Genomic DNA, 27,797 nt, shown 5'->3' on the forward strand with positions numbered 1-27,797 from the left:
AAACCCACGTTTCGCCTTTGGCTCTCCCATAAAGCGTGGGACACGGCAGCTCTGAGAGCCAGCGCTCCACATGGGACAGGGCAGCTGTCAGAGCCTCCACACGGAACAGCGCTCCACATGGGACAGGGCGGCTGTCAGAACCAGCGCTTCACATGGGACACGGCAGCTCTGAGAGCCAGCGCTCCACATGGGACACGGCAGCTCTCAGAGCCCAGCTCCGCACGGGACAGCGCTCCCTCAGCTCCCCCACTCCGCCACCAAAGGGCACTTGTGAATCAAAACAAGCGCGCTGCGACGACGGCCTGGGCCGTGAGGGGCGGCCACGCTGATTGGTTGCGGCTCGGCGAACAGGGCGGGGCCAGGCCGAAAGGCTTTTCTGATTGGATGCAGAGCGGGGCGGTACGATCGCTCTGATTGGCTGTGACGCGGCGAAGCTCAGGGTTGTCAGCCGTTGGCGCGCAGTTTGAAGATGGCGACGGCGGCCCAGGACGCGCCGGGAGCGGCGGACGGCGGCGGCAGCAGCTCCGTGAGCAGCTCAGTCAGTTTGGCCCCGCCGGAGGCCCTGGAGGCCGTGGCCGCGGAGTGGATGCTGGAGTTTGTCTGCTCCTGCCTGTGCCGGCACTTCGCAGAGCAGAGCGGGGCGGAGTTCTGGCGGTGGAGGGACGTTGCGCAGGGTGAGGGGCACCGGCGGTTCGGGCTCTCCACAGCCGCTCCCGGGACAGCGAGTCATGAGGGGCCGCAGGGGCAGCGCCCTCCTGCACGCCGGGGCGCTAAAACACTCACTGCCCATCGACCACCGTGGTCAACAGCGCTGGGGGTGATGCTCAGCTCTTTCGGGGGCCTCAGGAGATCCCCGGGCTGTGGAGGGCTGGGGTGGTATCGGCAGCACTCGCACACGGCAGCAATATAGCAGTGCTAGAAGTATTTCAGAGAACTATAGTCTGGCAGACAGAGATGAGATGAGATGAGATGAGATGAAATGTGGTGACTGGGTTTTGAATGGAAAAACATGTATTTAAAATGGGAATAAACTTTAGCGTGAGAATGGTTGACAATTAGAAGTAAATGTCTAAGTCTCAGATAAATTTGATGGATTGATGATATTTTCTTCTGTAAGAAGCAGTTTTCCTGCGGATACCAGGTTAGAGCTTTGGGGGATATTTTGTCTGTGTATATGTTCTTGACTCAGGTGAACGTAGCAGTATGACTTGTTTAAATTTGTGCAAAGAATGGAATACAATGGCATGCAGAATGATTACTAAGTAGGTTGATATGGGATATGGTAAGAAATCTAATGATAATTTACTAAAGTACTTTGAATGGGGGGCTGCTAGATTAAATTATTTATGTTGCTTCTCGATGTGTGGCCTTTGGACTGCAGCTCAGCAGGAGAATTGTACTGAGGTTTTGTGCAGGTGGGAAGCAGAGACAATGCAATGCAAAAGCAGAGTGAAAATATCTCCTGGGAAGACTGAGTGTGTTAGTAGAAACTATTAATTAAGTTGTACAGAATTCAATGTCATGTGGAAATAACAAGTAATAGCAAATTTTGAACTTGCTCCTACACTGTTCAGCAACAGAGGAAAGAGTTTGGCACTCTAAGATTATGAAGTCAATATTGTAAAAGTCTTTGGGAAAAGCTAAGCACAGTCATAAGATTGTAATAGAAAAGTAGGTGTGGTTTTTTTCATAGAAACACAGAACTGTTACTCTTGCATGTGACAAAAGGAGACCCTACAGAAATGATGATTGGCTGTCAACAAGAAAGTCAATTCAAACTGAAGCAAGTGCAGAAAGGTAGGAAGGCAGTGGTTCCAGATGATACCCAGCAGCTCCTTTGAACCCCAATTATTCTGTGATTCATTTTTCATTTTGAATGGTTCTGTATTATGCTGTAAAGTTGAATTACTATATCCAGCACATTAGCATAAGAAATTCACAGTAACCTGAATGATGGGAATAAGCTCATGATAGCTCCCATTTTAAAATATGTAATAATCCTTGTGACCTTCCACCCTTACAAGGAGGATTTTCCTTGTAAATTTACATTTCTGAGTAAGCTTTCCATGTAGCTTTTACTGCTTTATTTCTGTAAGTTGCTATAGCAACATGCTATACCAGTCTGTCTGTGGCTCATGGTTTGTGGGCATTCCCTGGAAGTGTTCTTTGGAGCAGACAGCTGTCTTTTGTATTACCCTACTTACCAAAAAAACCTCTACATTTAATACTATGGTTTTTGAATTGGATGAATAGAAGCCTGTGATTAATTCTGCTGTTTCTTCAGAAAAGGATATATTCTTCTGGTCAAGCTCTTAAATATTATTTCAGTTGTTTTAGCAAGGAAGAATACTAATGAAGTGGGCTTCATTGGTTTCTTAAGGAATTAGAAATTTAGTAAAATCTGATAACACAGTGTCTAGTATATATCTAGCCACACTGTGGCAGTGGTGGAGCAAAACTGACTTAATTTTCTCTTCTTTTACAGCTCTTATTAGTGGCCTCTCCCAAATACCTCAACATCAGAAAAAAACAGTATATCTCTGCCAGCTTTTGATAAGAATTGCACAAGGAAAAAGCCTTGGTAAATACTCAGGCTCTTTTTTTTCAAGTGTTTAAAAATAGTTGCATGAACTTCTACACAGGTACATTAGACATACTTTCACACAGCCTTTACTATGCACATATATATATTTTGAATATAGATATAGCTATATATAAATAAATTGAATAAATATATTCAATTTATTTACTTTTTGGACTATGTTTATTACACGTGTGACTGAGCTGTCTGCAGCACTGGTGTCACTCTGTGCTGACTGACTTAGCTACATGGAGTTTGAATGACCATGTACTTCTTAAATTACCAGGTTTTTTTTGTCAGAGTAGTATCAACAAAAGAAACATACTGGAAAGACCTGACTAGCTCTTAGTGAGCAATACTTACAAGTTTAAAACTCGGGATATGTGTTCTTTTCTGCACATTTAACTCTAGAGATTAAAGTAGGACAGGCAGCAGGAATGAGAAGATGGATGAAAAGGATGACTGCCCATGTTTCCTACAGAAGACTGTAAGATCTCAGCTGGCAGCAAGTCCTTGGGGCTCTTACTCACTACATCTTCTGTTCGGCTGCATTTGCAACTTGTTGGTTTAGCCAAGATGATTTTGTTTGAGTTTCTGGAAGACTTAACTTCTTTTTTTTTCACTGTTTGATAAAACTCTTTGGAATTTAAAGACTTCAGAGGCAGTCTTAAAAGCATGAGCATGGAAGAAAAAAGTGTATTCTAGCCTAGCAATGCCAAAAAGTTCTGGTTTTATACAATTAAATTTCCTATGTTTCTTATCAGGTTTTATGGCATCCTGATTAGTTTAGCTTGGAAATCAAATTCTAATATATAAAATAGTTCATCAAATTATTTAAAATAGTATGCAAATTATGAAAATTTTGTCCTAATGCTCTAAATTATATTACTGTATATAACACTTGAGAATATTACTTCATTGTGTTTTTTTATCTTATCAGTAGAGAATGATCTGTGTGGTGAGGAAGATTGCATGTGTGTAGTAGGTATTACATCAGGTGTAGCTGCACAATGTACATGGAAAGCTAATATATGGTAGCTTTCCTATTTCTCTAGTTATTAAGATATTTGATCTGTGATGATCACACAGACAAGGTGTTTCAGCTCTCTAAGAGCTCAACACTTTTGTTTTACACTATTAAAATAAACAATATGAAGTGTCATGTTACTTGATTGAGACAATAGTTAAACACATTTTTGTTTTAGTTATGTGTATATATGCACATAATACTGTTTGAAATTTCACTGTTTGACATTATTGTGGATATAAAATAATTTTTCTCTTCAGTATTGCGTAAATTGCTTACCTTCTGTCTGAAAAATACTCAATGAAAGGAATAAGTTATTAAGAGAGATTCTGCTGATGCCATAAAATGAAGGCATAGGTGAGGCTGTAGTTCAGTGAACATCTTGGATGAAGTTGGCAGTGCCATGGGAAAGAAGCACTTGTGCACCTGCCAGCTCCTCCTGCATCTGTTACCTTGGCACACTCACTTCTGCAGTTGTGCAATGACCAGACTGGGAAACTGCTTGAGAGTGATAAGGGGATGAATATTTGGCTAGACTAGATTTCTGCCAGAACTGGTCACTGATCCTTTGCTGGGAGTTTGCACAAACCTTGGTGTTGGTGCAGCAGTACACTGGCATGGGGGGTTGCTTCTGCTTTTTAAGTGACACTCCTGTGTAGACCTGTTTGAGTTTCCCTCTTGGTTTAAGCACTTCAAATACAACAGAAAGTTAAGACATGGAAATAGTGATAGACACAGGAAGAAAAAAACAAACTGCTTAGCATGCTGATTATATTACAAAATTAATAGTATCAATATCAAATGTTGTGAAATCTCATGCTAAGTTTAATGTATTATTAATGCCAGACCAAATACCTAATTGCAAGTGGCATTATTTTAAGTGAACAATAATTAGCTGACATAATTGCCCCTGAAAATGCAGCAGTAATGTTAGTAGCAAGGGTAGGAAGAACCAGTCTCTGAAAAGAAGACAGTTGCCTCACGTTTCTTAAACACCTAAAACTTGAGGAAAAAGGAATTGAAATTGTATAATACATATTACTTTACTGCATACTATATTCTATTACTTTACTGCATACTGTAATCTATTTCACTTTATCCTTCAATTTTTATAAATACTTTGGGTTTTTTTCCCTCTAAGGATTACAGTTTGAAAACGATCAAAGAATTTCACCTTTGGAATCTGCTCTGTCTTTCTGGACTTTACTTGAAAGGGAAGAAATTAAACTGGAAAAGCTTCATGAAGAAATTCGTCGCTTGATTCAAATTCAGGTCTGTGTGACTTACTCATAATGCTTCAGGATGCTACCTACTCATTGGGAATGAGTAGCTGGAAATCTGCCTGGCAGGAATGGACCTGGGGGTGCTGGTCAACAGCAGCTAAACCAGAGCCAGTATGTGTCCAGATGGCCAAGAAGGCCAGTGGCACCTGGCCTGTATCAGGAACAGTGTGGCCAGCAGGACCAGGGCAGCGATTGTCCCCTGTGCTCAGTGCTGGTGAGGCCACACCTCAAATCCTGTGTTCAACTCTGGGTCCCTCAGGACAAGAAAGACTTTGAGGTGCTGGAGAGTGGTCAGAGAAGGGCAAAGGAGCTGGTGAAGGGTCTGGAGCGCAAATGTTACTAGGAGCAGCTGAGGGAGCTGGGAGTGTTTAGCCTGGAGAAAAGGAGGCTCAGGGAGGACCTTGTCACTCTCTATAACTGTCTGAAAGGAGACTGGAGCCATGTGGGAGTTGGTCTCTTCTCCCAGGTGGCTAGTGACAGGATGAGGGGAAATGGCCTCAAGTTGTGCCAGGGGAGATTTAGATTGGGTATAAGGAAAAACTTTCACACAAAGAGTTGCACAACATTGGAACAGACAGCCCAGGGAAGTGCTGGAGACGCTATCCTTGGAAGTGTTTGAAAAAGACATGTGGATATAGCACTTGAGGATATGGTTTAATAGTGAACATGGTGGTATTGTGCTAGGTTGATGGTTGGACTTGATGACCTTAAAGGTCTTGTCCAACCTTAAAAATTCTATCTTACTAAAACAGAGCCCTTTTTACAAAAATCTTGGGCTATTAGCAGACTGAACTGAATTTTCAGTTTTAGTACAGAGTAAATAGATCTGTACAGGGGACCTTTTTCTATCTCATATGGGTCCTGTTTGTACCAGTTAAAATTTGTTTCAAAAGCTGCCAATCTGAAAAAGATACCAATTGAAATAAATTTCAAAACTCATTTCAGAGTTAACTGTTAGAAGTAGATATGTGTCAGTAACCCTTAAATATATAATCATCTGAATTTTTGGAGTCTTAGAAAACTGTAGAATTGTGAATTCTCTTGCTTTTTCTGAATCTCAGGTGGAAAGTATTTCACCATATCTTTTAATTATATTTCTTGTAGATTGTAGCAGTCCATATGGAAAACAGATATTTCAAGGAAGCTGCTGAAGTTCTTGAAAGGCTGTTCACAGACTCTGAATCAGATAAGGTAGTAACTTGTTTAAATTGCATTAAAAGCTCTTGACTTGCAGAGGAGAAAGAGGGTAGTTGGTTTGCAAAGCTAGCAAATCCTACCTGCAAAACTTCAATCTCATTATTGTCTGTGCAGTCACTTTCATGCCTATGTCACTTTAAAATACAAAAGGAAATTTGTGGCCAGGAGATTGATAGACATACTGGATGATTTTTGTGGGAGTAAAATGCTTTTAGCAGCAGTTGTCCTTCATCCCCTCTTCCACTTCATATGAGGAGTGAGATGGCACTACAAATTCTAGGAATTTGATAGTGCTGACTACTAACAGCCAATTTGCTGATTTCTGTTGTAGGGGACTGACTCTATTTGTCACCTTTGATTAGTGTTCTATGTACCAAAGCATCCCAGGGAAGGAAAACTCATTAGCTTCAGACTGGATGCTATTATGCCTCTGACTGGAAAAGACAACATATATGTTAGGCCACCTCCTGGTTTGAAGTTGACTGCATCATTCAGAAAGTTGCAAGTTTGAGTGAATATCTCTCTAATATAATAGTTAGTGCACACACTTGAGTTTGCTGGAGTGGAGAAAAGAGCAACAGAAGAACTGCAGGTGAAAAGAAGTTAAAAATGCTTCCTATATCTTCAACTGGTATATTAGGACACATGCTCTATGTAAGTAGTAGCCTGTGTATAACTTACTCTTCAGATACACTTCCATTCAGAGGATTTGGATGTTTGGAAAGTATAGATTGTGGTAATAGTACTCAAATTCATATATAAAAATGTAACATATACACAGAAGATAATTCTCTGCCTATATTGGCTTCTGTAAAATTCAGAGGTATTGGTAGACAAAATAAGAATTTCTAATTATCAGTATTAATGTATCCTTAATGGTGCTGTACTAAGTTATCCTTTTCCTGAACACTGTACACCCCTTTCAATGGCAGTCTTTTTGAGGCAGCAAATGAGAAGAGAAAACCAAGTAATGGGTGGCTTGTTTTGGGTGTTTTTCCTCCATTGACACCCCTGCTTTCAGTGTTATTCATAATGGAAATGAAAATGTAAATATCTGGTCAGTTACACTTTACCATTTACATAAGGTAAATACCTGGCATTATGACTAGTTGACTCTAGAACTGTTTCAAATTGCAGCATGAACTGAATAGGGATATGCAGGAAACTGTATAATCATCATGTTGAGCTTTCTGTATTTCCTGTTTAGCATAGATACCAAGTTTGCTGCAGGATTGTGTTGTATAAAGCTGTGCTTTTCTTAGCCTTTAAGGGTGAAGCTGGCAACCGTAATTAAAACCAAGGATCCATATGTTCCTCTTCTGCAAAGCTTCAGTTACAGTCTTTTGATAAGTAAAATCAAGTCTTACATTGAACTTTTCTTGAAAGAAAATGAAACTAACTTCTTAATACAGGTATGTTGAAAGTATCTTAAAAACTTTGGAAAAAATTTACCTGATACGATTAAATAGATTTCTCCTTCCAAGGGGGTTGTTTGGGCAATATTCAATTACTGTATTAGATGAAAAGGAAACTTTGCCTTCCTTTGGATTGTCTTATTTTCAACCTTCTTGTTTTAATGAATATGTCTTGGAGAAAGTTAGTAGGAAAGAGACTCCTCTTAAATATCTTCTATGACTGTTTTTCCCACAACTTTTTGATTAGAAAAATAGTTAGGACATTAGTATAATTAAAACAAGAGCTACTTAAGAGATGCGGTTCTGATATGGGACTCCTTTAAAAATGTAGCTTTATATTTAATGCTTATTTTATTTAAGCCTACATGTCTTCCCATACTAAAAATAAAAAATCAAGACCTGTTAATTTGGATAAAAGCTTTAGGAATGTCAGGGGAGTTAGGAGAGAGCAAACTATTATTGCTGTTTTCCTGTAAATACAAATGTTCCTTACAAACAGTCTTGCTCAAAAGTGATTTAAAATTGGCAAGAACAACATTCCTTCTTCAGTTCATCTTCAGGAGGATTGTAAAGAATTTCTCTTATGTTTACTTCGTATAAAAGAATATTGAATTATTCAATTACAAAAGCACAGACGTCTAAAGGTAATAAGAAGCAAATTTTAAATAAACAATCCTGAAGTTCCTCTGTGTTTTTCATTCTCTTACCAGAGACTGGACAACTTATTGCATACACTCAAAGTATAATACAAGGAATACTTTTTAATGGTTTCACTTGAATGTCAGTTTTCAAGTTTACTTTTCAAGGCTCTTTCTTTGAGTCTAAGAGGAAGTGGAGGCTCGGAGGTGTCAGAGAAGGCCCAGAATTCCATACTAAACATGCCTAAGGCCCTCACTGCCTGCATCCCCACTGCCTGCATGTTTGTCCTACTGTCTGCACCCACATTGCAAATCTTATTTTGAACAGTTATTCTGGCACATGGAGGAGACAACTTTGTGAGGAATTCCCAATTCTGTGCAGCACACAGGTCTCCCAGCAGTGCACGCTGTCTTCTCTGCAGAAGAACATTCTAGCTTTAATTGCTAATTTCTCTTTCTTCTAGTGCCAGATGTAGAGGTATAATCATAGAGTAATTTGGATTGAAAGGAATCTTTAAAGGTAGTTTAGTCCAACCCACAATAAGCAGCCCTGCAATAAGCAGGGACATCTTTAATTAGATCAGGTTGTTTAGAGCCCCATTCAACCTGGCCTTGAAGGTTTTCAGGGATTGGACATCAACCTTGCTGGGCAGCATGTTCCATGTTTTGCCACTGTCATCATAAACGAAACAATATTCTTCCTTAAATCTAGTCCAAATCTACCCTCTTTTAGTTTAAAACCATTAATTCTTGTCCTACCTCTACAGGCCCTGGTAAGAAGTTTGTCCCATCATTATTCCGTGTAGGAGACCCCCTTTTAGGTACTCTATAAGGAGTAATGATTTACTACTTCCTTTGCTTGGCAATGGAGGAGAAATAATCTTAGTTTGTGGCTAGAAGTTTGAGCAGGATATATTAGAAATATTTTTTGCCAGTGCAAAAAAGGTTCTATTAAAAGCCTTAAGTCTGCTTAGACATGTCTTTTGAACATGCTACATGTATGCTTTGTCCTGCCATGTGCTATGGAACTAGATAAACTTGACACCTGTCAGTTTTAGTTTCTAACCTAGTTATAAAAACCAGACTTTGGAGTACTTTGATCGTATTTGCAGTCTTAGTTAAGTTCTGTAATTTACTTAACACATTCTTAAGTTCACTCATTATGCAGCTATTTGTTGTATTTCTTTGTGTCCCTATAAAAATCAGTTGCAGCTATGACTAAAATTTCTCCAAGTTATTAGTTGATAAAGATCTTTATGGATTTCAACTTAACATGCTAAAGTTGTTTTGAAACTACTTACTTTAATGTTAATACCTCTGAAATGTCTGTCAAATAAGCACTGCTAGTTCTAATAAAAAGTATGCATGTTAATCTTAGTGCAAACTCCTATTTAGGTACTGCCTGGCTTTAATTTTAAGATATCAATTACATTTCTCACAGGAAGCCACAAAACATGTGGTATCTAAAGGGTTGGGAGCAACAACATTGCAGAACAGACCTGTAGAAGTCAATGAAAATGGCAAAAGTGATTTGGAAACAAAACAAAGGTTTGTATTAAGTATTATACTGCTAAGGGATGTACTTGGATGGTAATATGAAACTTGTAGATCAAAGAGTAGGTAAAAGGGGGGGCACTAAATTCCAAATTGCAGTCTAATAGAAAATTAGCTACAAGCACATTCCCTATTTTCTTTAAATTTGTGTTCTTCTGTGGTTGTTACTTTTGGCATTTACATGAAAAAGCCTGTCATTAAGTTTAATTATTTGTGAGGTTGCACAATTTGCAGTTTTAACAGCTGTCGGTCTATAATATAAGGACAAGAAAGACTTTGCTTTTTTAATGCTTGATTGAACTCCTTTTAGTTCTAATTTCAGGCTATAGGTCATCTCAAGAGGAAAAAGAATTAGGAAATGGAATCAGTCTTACATTTTTCTTACAGCTGACCCCTTAATGATACTAGTGTGAAGGGAAATAGTTATGTTGCTTCATGATTCTGACAGTGCAAACCTTCAGAACAATGACATGATTATTTTGGAAAATGCTAATATTCTAGGTTTATCACCACTTGTTCAGGGGGAATAAATTGCTGGCTTTAGCTGGGATAGAGCCTGTATTTCTTCATTTTTCTACTTGGAATACTTGGCATCATTTAGTTAAGAAAACACTGACGCAGACAGTATAGAGGAAGACAAGTCATAAGATTTTTTTTTTAATTTGTTTTTTTAGAAGGGCAGCTCCTGACACATCTGAGAGATATGATGAAAGACTCGTTCAAAAATATCTATGGAAATAATTCCTAATGAAAAATAGAAGTGCAAAATGCCTCTTATCTTCAACTTAAATGTCTTGGGAACAGGCTACCCAAGGAAGTGGTCACATTACCAAACCTGATAGAGTTCAAGAAACATTTGCACAGTGGTCTCAGATACATGGTGTGACTTCTGGGGATGTCTGTGCAGAGCTGAAAGCTGAACTCAGTGATCCCTGTGGGTGCCTTCCAACTGGGCAGATTCTGTATTTCTCCTCCAGGTACAGGGAGGCAAGGTCAAGAGGGTGAATGCATTGAAGCAGTCAGTTATTTTATGCCACTGCTTCTGTAGAGAAGGCTTAGGATTCTTTCATTAAAATATTGTTGAATCATATAAATGGCAAGTTGCTGCCTAGGAAATAATTTTTTTGTCTTTTCTTTTTAAGGTTGGTGAAAGAGAAACAGTGTATCACAAGTCAGTCATCTGGAGTCATAAAAAAACCCATAGCAAGGTAAAAAATTTGTGTTATTGCTCTGGTCACAGACTTTTCATCAAGTACTTTGTATTTTTACTTCAGATCTGTGTTCTTTGCAGGAGACGTTCAGGACAGAAGCCCAAAGAGAGCAGAATTCTTCAGAGTGAGTATTAGTTTATTTTTACAATTTCAAAACAGTCATGTCAAACACTTATTTCTAACTGCCTTCCCATGTGATTGGATTAATGCAGAAATGATTGTGGTGGATAAAAACGCTCAAAGTTGTGTATGGTTTCTGCACAAATGCAAATTTGGTGGTTGCCATATTTAGGAAGCTGTGAAGTGGCTTAATGTTCTCTAGCTATTAATTTTGCAAAATTATTCACTATTTTCTGATTTGCTTGGTTGGTTTACAGGATTTATGGTATTCTGTCCCAAAGAAAGCTGACAGGAGTACTGAAGTTCATTTCTTTCTGAATTCTGTGCTAGATAACTTGATTGGGAAAGAACTAAAGAAGTTAGCTGAAAAACAAATTGTATTGTAAAATGTACAAAGTCAGGATGCTTGTGTGATTTCCTGGTATTACTTCTTAAAAAATCTAACACAGATAATATAACAGTTATAAGTAAGTTCTTAAGACCATTAGTACCCTCTTACCACAGCAAGATGATGTTATAGTTCCTGCACATGGCCATGTTGTATATGGAAGGACAAACTCTTAAGATGCCTTGAATGCTTGCCACAGTTAAAACCTGATACATCTACTTGGAAATGATGGAATTTGTATTCAAAGAATCATAGTTCTGATTGGTTCTTACTTCTCATTCTATGTAAAATGAGAGTCATGCATATAGTAAAAATGTTTTTATCAAAATCAAATGTTTTGTTATTATGTACCATTTTTTATCTAAGTGTTTAAAATATAATTCTGTGAACTCTATTGTATAGAAATTAAGGTGGGTTTTTTGAATATCCTATTTTTTGAAGCCCTTGGACTATGGCAAGATTCATGTGTATTTATTTATAAAAGTATGTATGTAAAGAGACATTGAAATTTTCCCAATCTGTCAAAGCATATCAAAATACTGTACATTCTTGTCAGGTCTAAATGGTAAAATGCAAAACTGCTGCCTTGATGTTGACTCCTCTTTGTTTTGGATTTATATTAACTGTCTTCTAGGTCTTAACAGCATGCAAAATGTGGGACAAAACGAAGTTTCTTTGGCATATAGCCGAAGAAGACAGGTTTGTACCTATTTTCTCTTCTAAACAGAGATAAAATGAATCTGCATGCACAGATTTTTTTTCTCAGCTTTAATCTAATTTTTAAATCTAGTGCTTAGATTTAAGATTCTGTAGATAACTCAAGTGCTACAGTTCCTGAAATTGTTACAGTCCCTTTCTTTTAAAGACAGGAAATATAACATATTTTTACTGTCTCAAATATTGCTGTTGCTAATGCTTCCAAGGCTTTTATTTGTTGAAATACACCATTACCAAAGCTTAGTGTGAGATAAAAAATTCTTTCCACAGTTTGGATTAAAGAATTCAGGATGTCATTTGCCTGTGAGAATTTCAGGCAATTATCAGAGGCAACTCATTTTCCAGCTTAGAAGCTAAAAGATTTAGCAGTTTTATAATTCAATACTTTTTTATGTCATGCAAAAACATATTTACTTGGAAAACTACTCTAGTTTTTATAAACCAAATAGTAGGGTCTTCTTATAATGCTACATTTCAAATGATCCTTTGTGCACTCTTCATGGGTAAGCCTACTTCATTAAATTACATTAAAATAACCCTCCTGTGTTCACTAATGCTAGAATTCCCATTGGTGGGATGTGCAGAAGTGTATGCCTTAATAGAATGCAATTGGAAGTTGCTTTGATGTTGGGGTCTTTCAAGCTAATTTTTGATTATAGCCAATTTTCCTTCATGAGCCTTCAGCATTTTATCATGATAACTGAAGAAATTAACATTGAATATGTGTATTGCCATTGTTGGATTCCTCTTCATAATATCTCTTAGGAAGCAATGTAGAGTCTTTCTGTTTAGATTATAGTACAAGTTATATATCAAGTTATATACAAGTTATCATATATCCATTTTGATGTGAGCTGTTTCATTTTTCTGGTGTTCACTTTTTCACATAACAGGGAGGACCAAATCTGTTTTGGTTTGGTTTTTTTTTTTCTGCAGGAGAGTTGTACTTCCTCCTATTTCTTTAAGCATTTTTACTGAAGTTGATGTACTGATTAAATCTTCAGTTACATGCTGTCCTCAAATGAGACCTCATTCTTGAAGTTTAAGCCCCTGTAAAGAGATTTTCACTTTCTCACAAATCTCAGGAATAGTTAGATCACTGACAATCTGTTTAAAAGCTGCAGATAAAACCAGTGCCCTAAAAAAAAAAAAAAAGTATCACTTACTGGATTTGCTTTTTGCTTTTAAAGACAAAATTACTTTATTCCCACATATACTTGGATAGGTACCTTGTTAGGCAGTTGCTGGTAAGCATGAGCCCTTCCATCAAGCTTGTTTTCAACATCAAGAATTAAACTGTTTGGACCACAATGACACAGAGCTAATGAAAGCTTTGTAGTCACATATTTTTGTGCTGAGCTAGTCTGTTACTGGGTCACCTACAAGCACTGTGTCTAGGTCTAGGGCTTACACACACATCTTGTTAGAAAAAAATAGGACTTGTTTGCTTAATTATGTTGTTATGTTGTTATATGTCAGCCTTGATTGGAATATAAAGACTAAATTTGTAGAGAACTGCATCTGACAGGGGCATTGAAAATGTTAAAAGAACTTAAATGAAACTTAAGATTCAGAACTGTGTTTCTTTCAACACTTAGAAAAGTTGTAGGCATCTGTTCCTCTGTTATATTTATGCCTTACTCCCTACCACTAAAACCTCATAAATGTTTTATAGAAAGCAATGATAATTGGCCTTTTAAACAATAAATCTGCTCCTCTGCTTAATCATCTGGGTTATAAAATTGTCCACATGCATGAAAGAATGCAATGAATGTCAAGCTGTTGACTTCTAGAACTTCCTTTTCCATGTAGTCCCTCATTCAATGTTGGCATTGTTTGCTCTTGTTTTGTAAATGGCATTTCATTGCAATGGTTCAGTGCCCATTTTCAGCCTTTCATTGCAGTGTTTTCAGTTAGCTGCGTAGAACAATCTGCAGTGCTATTGAAAGGACACACACTTTATTTTCTCATTCCTAAATTAGGGGATGCAAGTGTCACAGAATTTAGAGAACTGTTTGTACTCAATTTTATATCCAGTAATTATATTGCAAGTCCTTTGAGTTGTCTAAAATCTGGATGATACGTGATATAAATTAGCAATGTGTCTGAAAATCTGGGTGTTTAGAGTTTTGTCAGAGTTGTATGGAAAAAAAAAATCATATATTTAAAGCTGAAGGAGAAAAAGCTCTGACTCAGAGCAGAGTCCCCTAATGCATAAAGGAAGACAGGTTACTAGAGCAGAACTGACTCAAAGGAATAACAAGATCTTCAGGTTTGTGAGAGAATGTCTTCACATTCTGCCTGGCAAACTCAAGCTTGCTCTGCTGGTGTTCAGAGCTGGCCAGATGTCACATTGTTGCTGTGGACCAGGCACTGTGCTGATGTGAGCTCAAGCGTAGTGCTGCATTATGTCCAGGCTTTCAACCACTCTTGTAACAGTGAAAAGCTGGAATCTACGTAAGTTCTGTCCCAGAGGGGACAGAGAGCTTGTCAGTGAGTGGGGCAGGGGACAAGTTATTGCTCTGTTCTGATCCTCAGTGAAAAGAGTCAGTCCCTGATTTACCTGTAAAGCAGGCCCTCATTTATACAATAAATGGAAGAAATTTATTTTTTTAAAAAGCTCAATGTGAGCAATTAAGAATAAAAACAAGCTAAAAACAACCCTTTTAACAGCAAATGTAATTAATCATTGCAAGTAACAAGGGTTGTGATTGTCTCTTTTGATAAAAGTATTTGAATTATCTGGTGCTGTAGGTCAAGCATAACTGTGTTACTTGAATAAAGATTTTATTTAGTGAAGTTTTCTGGCATGCTCTGAAATGGGATGAACTACATTATTCCAATGGAATCTCTGGCCTTTTAATAATAGCAGAAAAAAAAGCTATTCACTGCTAATGTTGCAAAAGATCTGTGGAACAGGAAGAATTAGAAAAAGGAAGTATTTTTGATAAAGGTTAAACTACTTTAGAGAAGTTTTAGGTTCCTAACTGTTTAGAAATACAGTTGAACTACTATTACTTGTAATTCTTTCACTGCTTAGTGAGGTTTGTCAGTGATCAGAGTTTACTGAAAAGGCCCCGATACTTGCATTAAGCTGGAATAAATCCAGCTTGAAGATTTGAAGTTTGATCTTTACACACCTCAGTTTGCACTTTGTGTAAATGCCACATTTTCCCTTTTTGGAGAAAAACCAGGATACAGTTTTGATCTGTTACAGTTTTGAGGCTGAATGTTATCTAAGTTCCCTCCCCCTCAGAGACTCCCCCTTGTCTTTCATGTCTGAGCCCTGCTGCAATTTTTAGAAGTTTAAATTTAACAGAAGGGTGGAACCATGCAGAATAGTGCTTAAAATTGTCACCTGGCCAGAGACTGTACTGATGATGCTTACAAGAGCAGAATCTTTTAAAGATCCCAAAAGGGTTCCACATCATTAAGAAATAAATTTATTTTTTCCTCCTATTTCCATGGATGTGAGTTCTTGCGCCACTGACAGTCATATTGGCTGGGTGTTCCTGCTGCTCATCTTCTCTTTGTGCACAAGCAGGAGGGTATGCATTTGTGTAATGGCAGCAGCCATAAGATTTACATTTCCATTGGGTACATTATTTTCAGAGTTAAGTGATGTTTGTTCCCCTGTAATTCACATTTCCTTGCACTTACCAGATCTACTAGCTGGCTTTAAGCTGAGGCTATTCCTTTGCACCTGCATTTCCCTTTGTGCCCAGTTCTGTACAATTTTGAAGGTTTCAGTTGTAAAGGTGAGCCATAACATGATTTTCTAATGTTCCCTTCTGCTCTATAGCCAACACCATTTATCCATTTGATAGTTGGAAGTGATCTGTTACTTATAGGAAGAGGTTTTATACATACTCTGGGAAACCAACCTTTCTTTTATCCCACCAAGCTATAAATTTTAGGCTGTCAGATTCAGCCATTAACAATTCTTATGGCTCTTGTAATGTTCTACAAACATTTTTTCCTTCCAATCCTGTTACTCCAATTAACCCAAGGCTTTACTAAGGTCCCCTTTGGGAGCCCCCATAAAGCTCTACAGGTTCAGTTACAAATTTATCATTTATCTCTAGTTTCAAGATATGGTGCTCAAAAAACCCCTCTGACATGTGTACTCTTACAACTAGAGAGCTGTTTGAAAACTTGCTTTTATATTTGCTATAAGCTCTCACATTAATACCTTTCTCTGTTCATATATCTGGTGTTTTTCTTGCCCTAGAAATGGACTCCAGAAGAAGACTTGGAGCTGAAATCAGGAGTAAGGGAGTTTGGAGTGGGTAACTGGGCTAAAATTTTAGCCCATGGTAACTTCAACAACCGAACAAGTGTCATGTTGAAAGACCGGTGGAGAACATTGAGCAAGATCAAACAAAGTTGATTTGGGCTACAGGAACCAACTCTTCTTGACCTTTCCCTACATAAAGACCTACTCTAGCTTTTCAGAATAACATCTTATTTTAGTCTCAGAGTGTCCAGCAGTGCTGCTGTCATAAAACATGAAACAGAATAGTAATAGGTATAAAACATTTGTGTAAGCTCACCTACTCTGGTAATGATGACTTCAATGTAAAGTCTGGCCTTTTTTGCTACAATAACAGATAACCTAGATTCTGAAATGTGAAAATGTTCGCAGTGATTTAAGAAATGTCTGTTATGTAAATAGGGGTATTAGATCTGACTGACAACATCTTTAGTTTGATGGAGGCTAATAAAAAGTCAAGTGTTCTGTATTTTTAAAGGGCTGTATCTCTTTTTAGATTGACCTTTTCATAATTTCACTTCCTGCCATATAACCCATTCTAGTGTGTTTTGCTTCACTTTGAATTTTAGGTCAGACTTGACATTTCTGTAACTTTTACCAAAAAGTATGTATTTATTAGTATTGCTAATTTTCTTCTGAGATGATGGTTTGTTGTGGTTTTTTTCTGCAGTTAAAAACCGTAAATTCATATAATGTTGTATTTTTAAGTAACAAAGGGACTGGTTAGTTTTTTACATGGAAAGGAACCCTATTATACTAGCACTTAGCATCTCGTGGTTAGCTTGTGCCACCTACCTTGTCTTGATCAGTGCCTTCTTCCAGACCAGCAGGAAAGGGAAAGCTCAAAAACACATGGCCAAAGTGGGGCTCAATAATGAGTCTACACTGTCACTGACAGCAAAGATATACTTAAATGGAGGTCACTATTGAGGTCTCTGCTGGCCACTGCAACTCTCCTGCTCATGGGAGACTGGAACAGATGGATGATGGCACTAGCCTGTATCTCTGGATTCAGATCATTTGGAAGAGATTTGCACAATCTCAGAAAACTCATGCTTTCCACTGTCATGCTGGTGTGAATCTAGTGACTTGAACTAACACAATACAGCATTCTTTTAAAAGCAAAATCCCCTGAATTCAGATGTTTTCTGTACCTTTTTTTCTTGGCTAAAGTTTTTCTTTTCCAAGAACCTTTTAAGAACAAGCACCTGTCTGAATTGGTCGTATTAAAACAAAGCTCTCTGAGAAAGGTTTGTTTCACAACACACTCTTATTGTGGACAGAACCTCAAGCAGATCCACTTCCTCATTCTTGCTAAGAGACTCTATGGCTTCTTCCAGGAAGTCTTTATGTTGCATGGAGATGCTGCCTGTCTTAATAGGAAATTTTCTCAACCTGCATAGCAGTCTTGCCAGTGCTCAGATGTTGCAGGTTCTTATGTTAATCATTGTAGATGAGCATTTTTAACTAGTAATAAGTAATTTTTTTACGCTTAGCCAATTAAGTAATTTTTTTACTCTTAGCCAAGGCCTTAGTCACAAAGTCTTGTCTAAGTTCAACTGCCAGAAAAGTCAGACTGTGTATTACTGACATGAAGTTCTGACTAGGTCTATGTCTTCATGAAGGTGGCTGAACATGAAAACTGCAGTGTAGAGGAAGAATACTTACACAATTATAGTGTAAAAAATTGTCTAGATGATACTGGAGACAAACAAAGTACCTAAACTGAAATCAGTTTTAGCTTTCAAAAACTTCATTTTTATTCACCCTTGCTTTTAAATATTGACAGTAACTATTCTCAGACTTGAAAATATTTGGCTGGCTCACTACTAAGTAGGAGCATTGCCTGGAGACAGGGCTATGGCCAGTAAAGATGGAGAACTTAAAGAAAGCAACTACTATGGTTAGAAACATTAATTCTTTAATTACAAAAGAGAAACATGGTAACATGCTTGTAGTGTTCTAATACAGAGATCAGTCTTCGCTTTTTGTATTAAGGCAAAGAGAATTTCCTGAAATGATTCTGCCAAAGTCCTGACTCATTTAAAATTTGTTAAGGCTCCAGAAATGCAGCAGAAATATATAGGTTTCTTGGCATTGGTGTTAATTTTCTTAGTCTTTTTGTTGCAATTTTAAAGGCCTTTTAAACTTTTATGTAAAAATAAAACTATGCACCAGGGGACAGGAACAGTGGTCCAGTTGCCGGATCTTCTTCCAGGTTCCTTGGCACTGAGAGTTGCCAATTGCTTCCCAGTGTAAGATTTTATCTCTGAAATGAGAATAAATATGAAATTAGAGGAGTAAAGCTGTGTATTTAGTGTTACTGGATTGTGTTGTATAAAATGTCAGAAGATTTAATCATGTGAGGCTTTATTAAACTCATCTAGCTCTTAAAATGCTTTCTGGAGCAGACATTATATTCCTAAGTAAAAATATCCTGGATGGTGGGTTGAGCAGCTGGTTGTACAGGTATTAAGTAGTATGCATATTAATAAATGTATGGATCAAATAAAAATCAGTTCTGAATAATAAGTATCTACTTTAATAATAAATATCTTCTTTCACAATTACTTTTCTAAAAACCAGGTATATATGCTTGAGGGGAGTACCAATCCACCAGTGTTAAATCTGCAGATTTGGACTATGGCAGGAAATACACTTTTTAAGTTAAAGTGCCCACAGCTGTAAAATATCCTCTTCCACTACACAAGTTCCATCACTTCTTCACAATAGTGAATAAAGCATTCAACTCCTATGTTGAAATGACTTCCCAATTTTATCTAGGTTTTAAAAGCAATTTCTGTGAGAAGCAAATGGATAAAACCTTCTGAGCTCTACAAAAGATTTGAGCTGTTCCATTTCGTAGTTACAATAAATGCAGCTTTTAACGAGCTCCTGAGAAGTCTGAACTCCGGTGCTGGGTTTGTCTTACCCGTGCGCGCTGTGGCCGTCCCCGGAGCAGCGCCGCGTGGCCGGGCTCATGGCCGGCGGCTGGCAGGCCACGCACACGGTGTGTCCCTCGCGCAGGTACTGCATCCAGCGCGCGTGCGGGCGCGTCTCCAAAGCACACTGCTGGGAAAGAGATTCCGTCCGGAACTCCACACAGTATCTGCTCAGGAGGGAAAGCACCAAATTATATGAGATCAAGCATGAGCTAAGTAGGCACTTTGAATGGACTTATATATCGTAAAGGTGGTGCAAGTTAGACATCATCATTGCTAACAAATCTCCTGACCCTAGCCCAATCAGTGGATTCTTAAAAACATTATGCCAACTATTTCTCATTCTATGCCCCAGTCCTGTGCTTAATGTATAATCTCACTTTCTGGTAATGTTCTGTATTCTTAAATTATTTTGAAAAACAGATCTCAGTAACCCATATTTTTTCTTCTATGCTGCTGAAAGAAAATGAAAAAGAGACTTTAAGAATATCAATGAGTTTTATTGTTCTAGGAAAAATAGCACAGGACAAAACATTATGAGCATTACAGACCCAGTAATAGCCTAATTTAAACTTCATTACCATCTCTACTGGTAACTAAACAAAATTTCTTACTGCTTGTGTCAAACAGTTTAAAAAAAAGGTCTCTTGAGACCAATCCCATTCAGCCCACGTTGTTCAGAGACCTACATCTAATTTCTCAGACTTACATTTAGGATACATTCAGCTTTGTTTTAGCATTGTTTACTGCTGGCTTTCAAAAGCAGCTATCATCAGATCTGCCATGATCCCAATGTCTAATTCAGGACAATTAGCAAGTAATAAACAATATGTAGAACATGCAAATAAACTGCGGGAGAGAAAACCAGTACAAGCTATAGCTTATTGTTTAATTATTGCATTTAAATTTAATTACATTTTTCTCTGTAGACAGCTGTTTTCTACCAAACAAGATGACCCACATACATATGATAAATAGATTACCCTGCTGCTTCTTTGTCTGAAGGCCAGAGAGAAGATGCTGCTCGTCTTTTTCTTTCTTTACCGTATTCAGAGGTAGTTATGAAAGCAGGGACTGAGGAAAAAAACAGTTATGGTAAAACAACAAGGCACAGCTGAGTCATATTTCAATTACTGTAACAGTGGGTGAATGAATCAGGAGCTTGTGGATAGCAATGCTGGCTCACTTTATTGAAAAAGTGATAAAAGGCTGGCAACATTGGACCTCAACCCCATTCCCTACAGCTAAGCTCTCTTTATTCAGAAAAAAAAAATCTAATAATGCATGCCATCTAGCCAGTGAGGTAATAGGATGTACTGGAATCCCACAAGGAGTTCTATTTCCTGTTTCATACTGAATTTGTGCTCTGACTTCGCACAGAGATAATTTGATACTTAGATTCAACTGAAGGAATGCACACAGCTTAGTTGTTTGCTTAACAGAAATTAAGAAAAGCCAGAGTAGAAAAACAAATTATTGAATAAAAAGCAATATGACAGTAGAAAGTTCTAAATTATAATTTTAACCAGCTAACTGCAGATAGATGCTTGGTTTTTTGCTGTTCATTGAGATCAGTAAAATTAATGATGGCTGTGATGGACACAATATACAGCAGAGAGATGAAATTGAGAATACCATGTTCGTGGCCGCAGTCCTCCCCCTGGTAAGTCAGGTATTCCAGGCAGCCAGCCTTCTCCTCCAGAGCTGGGCATGGCTCCCCACCGTTTTGAGGTTCCTGTTGTACATAGCGCCGACGGACCCGCAGCCCAGGATGACATTGCTCTGCACAGCCACTCCAATGACTCCACTCCCCCACAACACAGGGAATAGCTGCAAAGCAGTACTAAAACCTTATTAGTGGTCAGGACTTTGTTTTTATCCTAATTGCTCTCAAAAGCTTGAGATAATAAGACTATTTTGAGGGGCTTTTTGTTTGGTTTGGGTTTTTTTTAATTTCTCTTTTCTGATTTTATTTATATGGGTTTGAACGCTCTTCCCGGATTTTGCATACTCAAATTGAAAGTTCAAACCTGCTTGCAATGCTTGGCTCCCTATTCTATCCCTTGTCCCCAAAAAAACAGCCCTTCATCCAAACCTTTCACTACAGCCGTGGGGTTCTTCTGTACCCTCTTCTGAAGCATAAAGCATTAGCCTCAAAGGAGACCAGCTCATGGATTACCTACACCAGACTGGTCTGACCTTCCCTGGCAGCTCCTACACCACTAGATTCTGTTTAAAGGCTGGAACATTAAACAGCAGCATTCTTTATTCCCTTCAGATCAATTTTTAACTCCTTTTTCTTCAACACTGAACTGTGTCCACTGCCACAGTTTTGTTTCTCTGTTTTAACACAGGTCGTGCTCATTCCCAACTACAGAACAGCCCACTGGATATTTGAATTTCAGTTCTCATGGATCACAAACTTCCTCTGAACTTAGTCAAAAATTCTAGGGAAAGTACCATTATTTTTTAAGTAAACTTTGAATCATAAGAAACCGCATTTCCCTCAGGCAGGGAAGAAAAGGTTTTGCAGTGTCATTCGCAGAATACAAAAACAGGTTATAGATACATTATTCCTGAGTGAGAAACTACACAACATAGAAGTCTTCACTTCATTTTTCCATTAAAACAATATGCAACTGTAAAGAACATACAGCCATTTTACATCTTCATGAAACTGCTTTCCTCAGCCTCATCTCCAGGAACACCAAGTCCATTTTTGAAAACTGTACAACCTAAAAATTTTCCCTTTCCCTAGCAGTTAGAATGAATACTACAGCTTTTCAAAGCTTCACTGCAGGCTGAGCCCTGAGGGGTTGGATTAAGATGATCTCTGGATGCTCACTGATGGAACAAACACAACCCCTCCACCTGGGAGCTTCAAATCTGCACAGCCGTGGCAGGAGGAGCCATGAAAGAGCAGACAAGAAAAATGTCTCACACATGGGTATCCATCAAGTGGAAGAATTCTCTAAGGATAAGCAATCATTTCCCTACACGAGTTGTCCTCAATTTGTGGCCTACAAGGACATTTAATCTGACTGGTGATCCAATCCCAGTAGCCTTTTTTCCTGGAGGCTACCTGGTAGGTGCTCCAGGTTAGAGAATGGTACAAAATACACATTATCATCAATAGGTGGGCTATCTTAAACTGGTTCTTGATTGGTTTGGGTCATGCTTCTCATTATTTAGTTAAATAAAACTTTTCATTTCCCAGGTGTACTATTTCTCATTAGCTTGTAATGGAACATATCACATGTTTTCAATTTTTTTTCTGCATTTCCAGATTACAATTTAAATCCCCAAGAAGCTTTACAGTTTAACCACTAGTCACATCTTTGTATCAGTGTTGCAGGAAAGTGATGGGACCAAACTAGTCTTTCAGGAAAATATTTTATGCCCTCTGGGATTCTGCCAGTACAAGACACTGGGAAGGAAGACTAGAATATGATAACCTCCTTGGGGTTTGTGACTCTTCTCATAAAACATAGAAATTGCAGTGTTTGCTCTGTCATTACATCTCTAATTTCTTGGACTATTACCAATATCATAAAGCAGATAAAACCTCTAAAACCTCTGAAAGAGGCTACTTGGCAGATGTCCTTACCACTTTACTAAAATTCCCTTCCTCTGTTCTCACTGTGCTGTGCACCAGCTGTTCTGACCCAACTCGCCCACTTTTGAGAGCCCTGACAGCACCAGGTGTATTGTGGCTGAGGATGCTGCATCCCACGCCCTAAGGAATTCTACTGAAACAGAACCACAGGGCTGCCCTGGGTATTGGGCCACCAGTTGTCCATCCTGCTCAACAATTAGTATTCTCTGGTGTTTTCCTCTACTTACTGATGAACACCTTCCCAGACAGCTCCTGAGTATGATTTGTAGAACAGTGCTGAACAACCACAGAAAAAGCCCCCTTTGCCACATGCAGACACCTGACACTGCACCACCAGACAATGCCCTCAGACACATCCAGGTACCCCAAAGTACATGACACAAACTCTGTGGAAGAGAAGGCACCACACTGACATGCTGCAGTACAGCTCTCAGACTGTTTGTTCCAAGAATTGTGAACTAGAAAATAAAACCGGTGATAGTTAAAATGTCTTAGACCCCACCATGGGATAGCCAGGACAAGTGCTAAATGCAGTATGGACCTCACAGGCTTTGCAACCTGGCTGCAGGGTCCAGACACTGTCCTTGACTCCACTTGATTTATGGTACAAGCAGACTTGAACGCCTGATCACACATCTTAGCTGTACCCAAGTATCCAAAGGACAGTAAGTGTCCATCCAGCCTGTTTCCTTATCTATTGATTCTCTCCCAAGCTGCCTGCATGAATGACCTGCATAAATAAGAATTTCCACAGAACTTTAATCCCATATTAGCACCTTGATATGCAGATAACATCGGTCTAACATCAAATTTTCCAGGAAGAAACTCCCAAAGGGACTGAGTAAGTGCATAACAAAGCGATGACTTCATGTCTTACTGGAATCAAACCAAGCTGACAGTTAAATATTGGTCATCTGCAGAAATAGATGCTAATTTTATGGTTATCAAGACTTAAAATAAGAAGGATGAATTGCCCTAGTCATGTGGAAAAATAAGAATATTGGGTTGCTAGAATGGAATTTAGGCAGTGAGATAATGTCACTCTTGCAGTCAGTACCCAAAAACTATTAAGGGACAGTGGATTGATTTTGTGCCTTGTTGGAAAGATGTCAAATTCCACAGCATGACAGAGACTGGGTCCATGAGCTGACATAAAAGGAATGGTGCCATCTCTTGACACACTAAAAGAAGTATTAGGGATCCATAGCTACATCTTTATAGATCCCTCTCTGTGTTGCTATTTGCTCAGCTTAGTTAACACAACGATTTTAACTATTTTTAATGATGATTCCTTGAAACAATGAAGAGGATGCAAGTCAAAGGAAACTGAAGGAAGGGATTTGTTCTCAGGTACCTACCAAAATGTGAAAGCTAATGCAACACTTAAAATTTTAAAAAAAATCACAGAAAAATTACATTGCTATCTTATGAAAGACAGCTCGAGTAGCCAAAACTTTGGTTTTGTCTTCCATTTGCAGCACTATGAAACACAGATCCTTATTTCTGAGTCAAACTCTATTTAATTTTTCCCATCCCTGGAAAAAGTAAAATGGAGGATTGTAGTATGTTCATTGTACAACATATATTGTAATATGTAAGGATCTCTAGCTTTTCTCAGAGTAACCACTTTGATTCAAATGGTGAGCTGATTCCTTCCTCAGGCTTTCTCATTGGACAGTAGTTCCTATTTAAAATGCTGTGTACAAAAATATTCTTTCTTCAAAAATATTCTTCATTTATTCAAAAATATTCTTCTGTGTTAGAAGTATAAGGAAGTTTATTTTAAAACTCTTGAACTTGGGTTCAGCAGTCCATGAACTTCTGCTGAGCCATCTATTTATAAAGTACCAAACCTACAATGATTTTTAGACATGGCAGAATTTAACCGTGCTGCTGGCAGCTTTAGGACGTTCATTCTTTCAGAGGTTTCTTTTATTTTGGAGCATGGATTGTACAATTCCTAACATTTCTTGCATCCTAGCATCTCTTGATTACTTACACTTGAGGCACTTTACACTTTCCCCAGAGGATGAAATGTCATTTCTGCAGGTGCTGAAATCATGAGTTGTGAACAGGTTGACAAACAAGCAGTAGCATGAGAACCATTGATCCCCTTTCTTCACGTTTCTATTTTAAAGTTTTGAACTCTACATTCAAAACAGTGAACTATGCCAGTGAACACCCCTGGTGTTATTAAACACGTAGATTTTAACAAGACTCAATGGGGAGACCTCAACATCCAATAGGAATAAAAAAGAGTCTAACATTTTCAGCCACACTTGTGTAAATCAATACAAACTTCCACTGGAACTATTTAGAATTTCTGTTTATACAGAATACAAGCTAATGACTACTTGCCATAGAGAGTATATATGATCACTTGCCTTTAAAAGAACAACTTCTCATAAATTTAGAATTGTGGATGTGTGAATTCTAGGACCACCTTGCCAGGGTGCCAAAATTCTGCCCTCCCATGCCACACCCATGAATGCAAAATGTGCTGCTCCCTCTGTTTGCGTTTGTATTGGTGTTCGCACAACTGGGCAGCGAGGCAGTGCAGGGAGTCAAACCAGGCAGAAACAGGCAATAGAGAGAACAGAAATAGTTCCCTGTGTGTTTAGCTCCCTGAACTGGGCCACCAAAGACTGACAAATTCCAGCTCTGGTGCAGGAGAGGAAGCGAGACAGGGAGGCTCCACTGAGACTCCATCGTCCTGACTGGATCTAGGGCACCCACCTCCCACACAGGGTGCAAGTGTGGTGTGCTTATATTGTAGACATACAATGCCTTTCGAGGCAATCACCACTGAGCCTGAGACAAAAAATACCATCTTGATAACAGCAGGGCATCATCAGGTGCCAGAAATCACCCCAGGCATCATGGTAATGAAAGTGCTTAAACTAGAACTTCTCAAACACAATCTTGAGCTTCTTTTTGAAGGATTTCAGCTCTGTTTTAATGCTAACACTATGCATGTTTATCAACTCTCTCCTTTTATGCTTAAATAATAATTTTATTTACTGAAAAGATGCAATATGCTGCGGCTGTAGGACAACCATCTTGCTAGTTCTCCCTCTACTGACTTCCCTGAATGAAAGAACAATCTATTTGAAAAATGCTAATTTCAAAAATGCTACCTTCTGTCTTACTTTGTGGTGCATTTTTTCCCTTCTGTTACTCTGAGGAGATTATTTAGCTGTGGAGGAGCTGACCATGCTCCTTCTAGAGACCTGGGGTCATAGCTCTGCTCTGCTGAGTTCTTCTGTGCAGTTCTACACCCCTTAGGATGGGTCTACACCATCTGAGAATTGCACTCCCCATTCCCAATCCAGGCAGATGTAAGCCAACTTGGGTCCCAAAGCTATGTGGCTATGTCAGCATGGCACTGAGCCTCCTAAATACACCCTAATTAGCAGGACTGTGCAGCAGAGGCTCATGACTTTTTGGCTGTAGGCTGGCATGCATCCAGCCAGCTGGGAAGAGACATTAAGCTGACCAAGTATTTGTACTGCACCTGCAAAGCAAGGTCTGTGTCCTGCATCCCAGGGCACAGAGAGGTCTTAAAATTGTGAAGACTGCAAAGGGTAGAAATCCCACAGAAAAAGGCACTGTGAATATCTACAAAGCAGACACTCAGTTTGGTAGAACTGGGCTAGTTTTCCCTCCTTATCATTGCTCACTGAGAGGCTTTGCGATCCCCCAAGGGCTGGCAGAGGACCCTCTCACTCATGCTCCTATGCTTATTTTAAAGCCTTTGCCTTCACAGTAAATTCCTGTGGATTCGTGCTCCTAGACAAAACCTCACCGTGGGGACTTCCCCAATTAATTCAATGATGTTTGTCAGGATGTGAGGAATCAGCTGAGAGACACAGGCAGTGCTAAATTAATCTTCCCGGCTGTCTCTGCAATCGGACATCACCCCTGCAACCAATCTGTGTTTGGGACTTTGCCTGAGTGAAAAGTAACATAGTATTTTAGAGGAAAAAAAACTTCAGACTGTCACCATACTACAGCTGATCCGGAAACCTTTTCTCTCTAGTGGGAGAAAAGTCTCTGTCTCCCTTCCTGAGCCTGGAGCTGCCCCAGCCTGGTGCCCGGCTGGGAAGGGAAGAATCTGCCCCTCTCGCAGCCCTGAGCCCATGCCCGCACGAACGCAGCGAAACCTGCATGCCGCGAAGCCCCGGCAGGCAGCTCCCGGACCCGGGGCGAGGGCCGGGGCCGCGGGGTCCCGCCGGCCGCCCTCCACCGCCCCCCTGTCAGGGCCGGGGGCGGACGCACCTACCCGGGCACGCCTGGCCGTGGTCGTGGCAGCAGTCCCCGGTTCGCCGGCAGCCTCCGTCGCAGTAGCAGGTCCCGTAGCCACCTCCCTCCCTCCAGCCCTCGCCGACGCAGGCGGCATCCCGGCCCTGGCAGCATTTTCCCTGGCAGCTGCCCCCGGCCCCGCTCCCGGCCCACAGCAGCCCCAGCCACAGCGCTCCCGACAGCGCAGTGCCGCCCATCACCGCCACACCGGCTACTGCCACCCCGGCCGCCGCCACACCGGCTACTGCCACCCCGGCCGCCGCCGCGCCGCCCCGACGTGCGGGCCCCGCCACCGCTGCGCGCCACGGCCGCCGCCAGCCCCCGGCGGAGCGGAGCGGAGCGGAGCGGGCTGGGCGGGCGCCCGGCGGGGGCGGGGGGCGGCCGGCGCGGCCCTGCCCTGCCCGGCCCTGCCCTGCCCTGCCCGGTCGGGCAGCGGCACAGCTGCCGCGGCAAAGCTTCGGGGTGTGGGGGCAGCGGCAGCGTGCATTTTAGATCTCTCGTAAATTTTAAAATCTCGTAAATTTGAAATCACA

The 27,797-nt window shown here is 39.8% G+C and overlaps 2 protein-coding genes across 2 annotated transcripts; one reads left to right on the forward strand and one right to left on the reverse strand.

Moving 5' to 3' along the window:
* The first annotated feature begins 454 nt into the window (after positions 1-454).
* Positions 455-16,714, forward strand: TERF1 (telomeric repeat binding factor 1). Its single transcript, XM_066547166.1, has 10 exons — positions 455-674; positions 2,486-2,581; positions 4,750-4,880; positions 5,996-6,082; positions 7,351-7,500; positions 9,583-9,689; positions 10,838-10,903; positions 10,987-11,030; positions 12,049-12,113; positions 16,363-16,714. The coding sequence occupies exons 1-10, from the start codon at positions 470-472 to the stop codon at positions 16,519-16,521; spliced, it is 1,110 nt and encodes a 369-aa protein (XP_066403263.1). The 5' UTR covers positions 455-469; the 3' UTR covers positions 16,522-16,714.
* Positions 16,715-18,308: 1,594 nt separating this feature from the next.
* SBSPON (somatomedin B and thrombospondin type 1 domain containing) lies at positions 18,309-27,476 on the reverse strand. The gene is made up of 5 exons (XM_066547180.1): positions 27,245-27,476; positions 20,982-21,176; positions 20,330-20,420; positions 19,337-19,513; positions 18,309-18,673 (listed from the first exon to the last, which is right to left on the reverse strand). Exons 1-5 carry the CDS (start codon positions 27,459-27,461, stop codon positions 18,556-18,558), a joined length of 798 nt encoding a protein of 265 aa, XP_066403277.1. The 5' UTR covers positions 27,462-27,476; the 3' UTR covers positions 18,309-18,555.
* Positions 27,477-27,797: the final 321 nt, after the last annotated feature.

Source organism: Molothrus aeneus, chromosome 1, assembly GCF_037042795.1.
Source record: "Molothrus aeneus isolate 106 chromosome 1, BPBGC_Maene_1.0, whole genome shotgun sequence".
NCBI classification, from domain to species: Eukaryota; Metazoa; Chordata; class Aves; order Passeriformes; family Icteridae; genus Molothrus; species Molothrus aeneus.

What these genes read in the sequence shown, in the direction of transcription:
- SBSPON (XM_066547180.1), bottom strand. Translation starts at nt 27,461, where the DNA reads ATGGGCGGCACTGCGCTGTCGGGAGCGCTGTGGCTGGGGCTGCTGTGG. An exon ending in TCAGACAAAGAAGCAGCAGG is followed by an intron (nt 19,514 to 20,329) that starts GTAATCTATTTA and finishes CCTCCTGAGCAG; the next exon opens with ATACTGTGTGGAGTTCCGGA. An exon ending in GACGGCCACAGCGCGCACGG is followed by an intron (nt 18,674 to 19,336) that starts GTAAGACAAACC and finishes TTCTCATTTCAG; the next exon opens with AGATAAAATCTTACACTGGG.
- TERF1 (XM_066547166.1), top strand. Translation starts at nt 470, where the DNA reads ATGGCGACGGCGGCCCAGGACGCGCCGGGAGCGGCGGACGGCGGCGGC. An exon ending in GTCGCTTGATTCAAATTCAG is followed by an intron (nt 4,881 to 5,995) that starts GTCTGTGTGACT and finishes TATTTCTTGTAG; the next exon opens with ATTGTAGCAGTCCATATGGA. An exon ending in CAGACTCTGAATCAGATAAG is followed by an intron (nt 6,083 to 7,350) that starts GTAGTAACTTGT and finishes TGCTTTTCTTAG; the next exon opens with CCTTTAAGGGTGAAGCTGGC.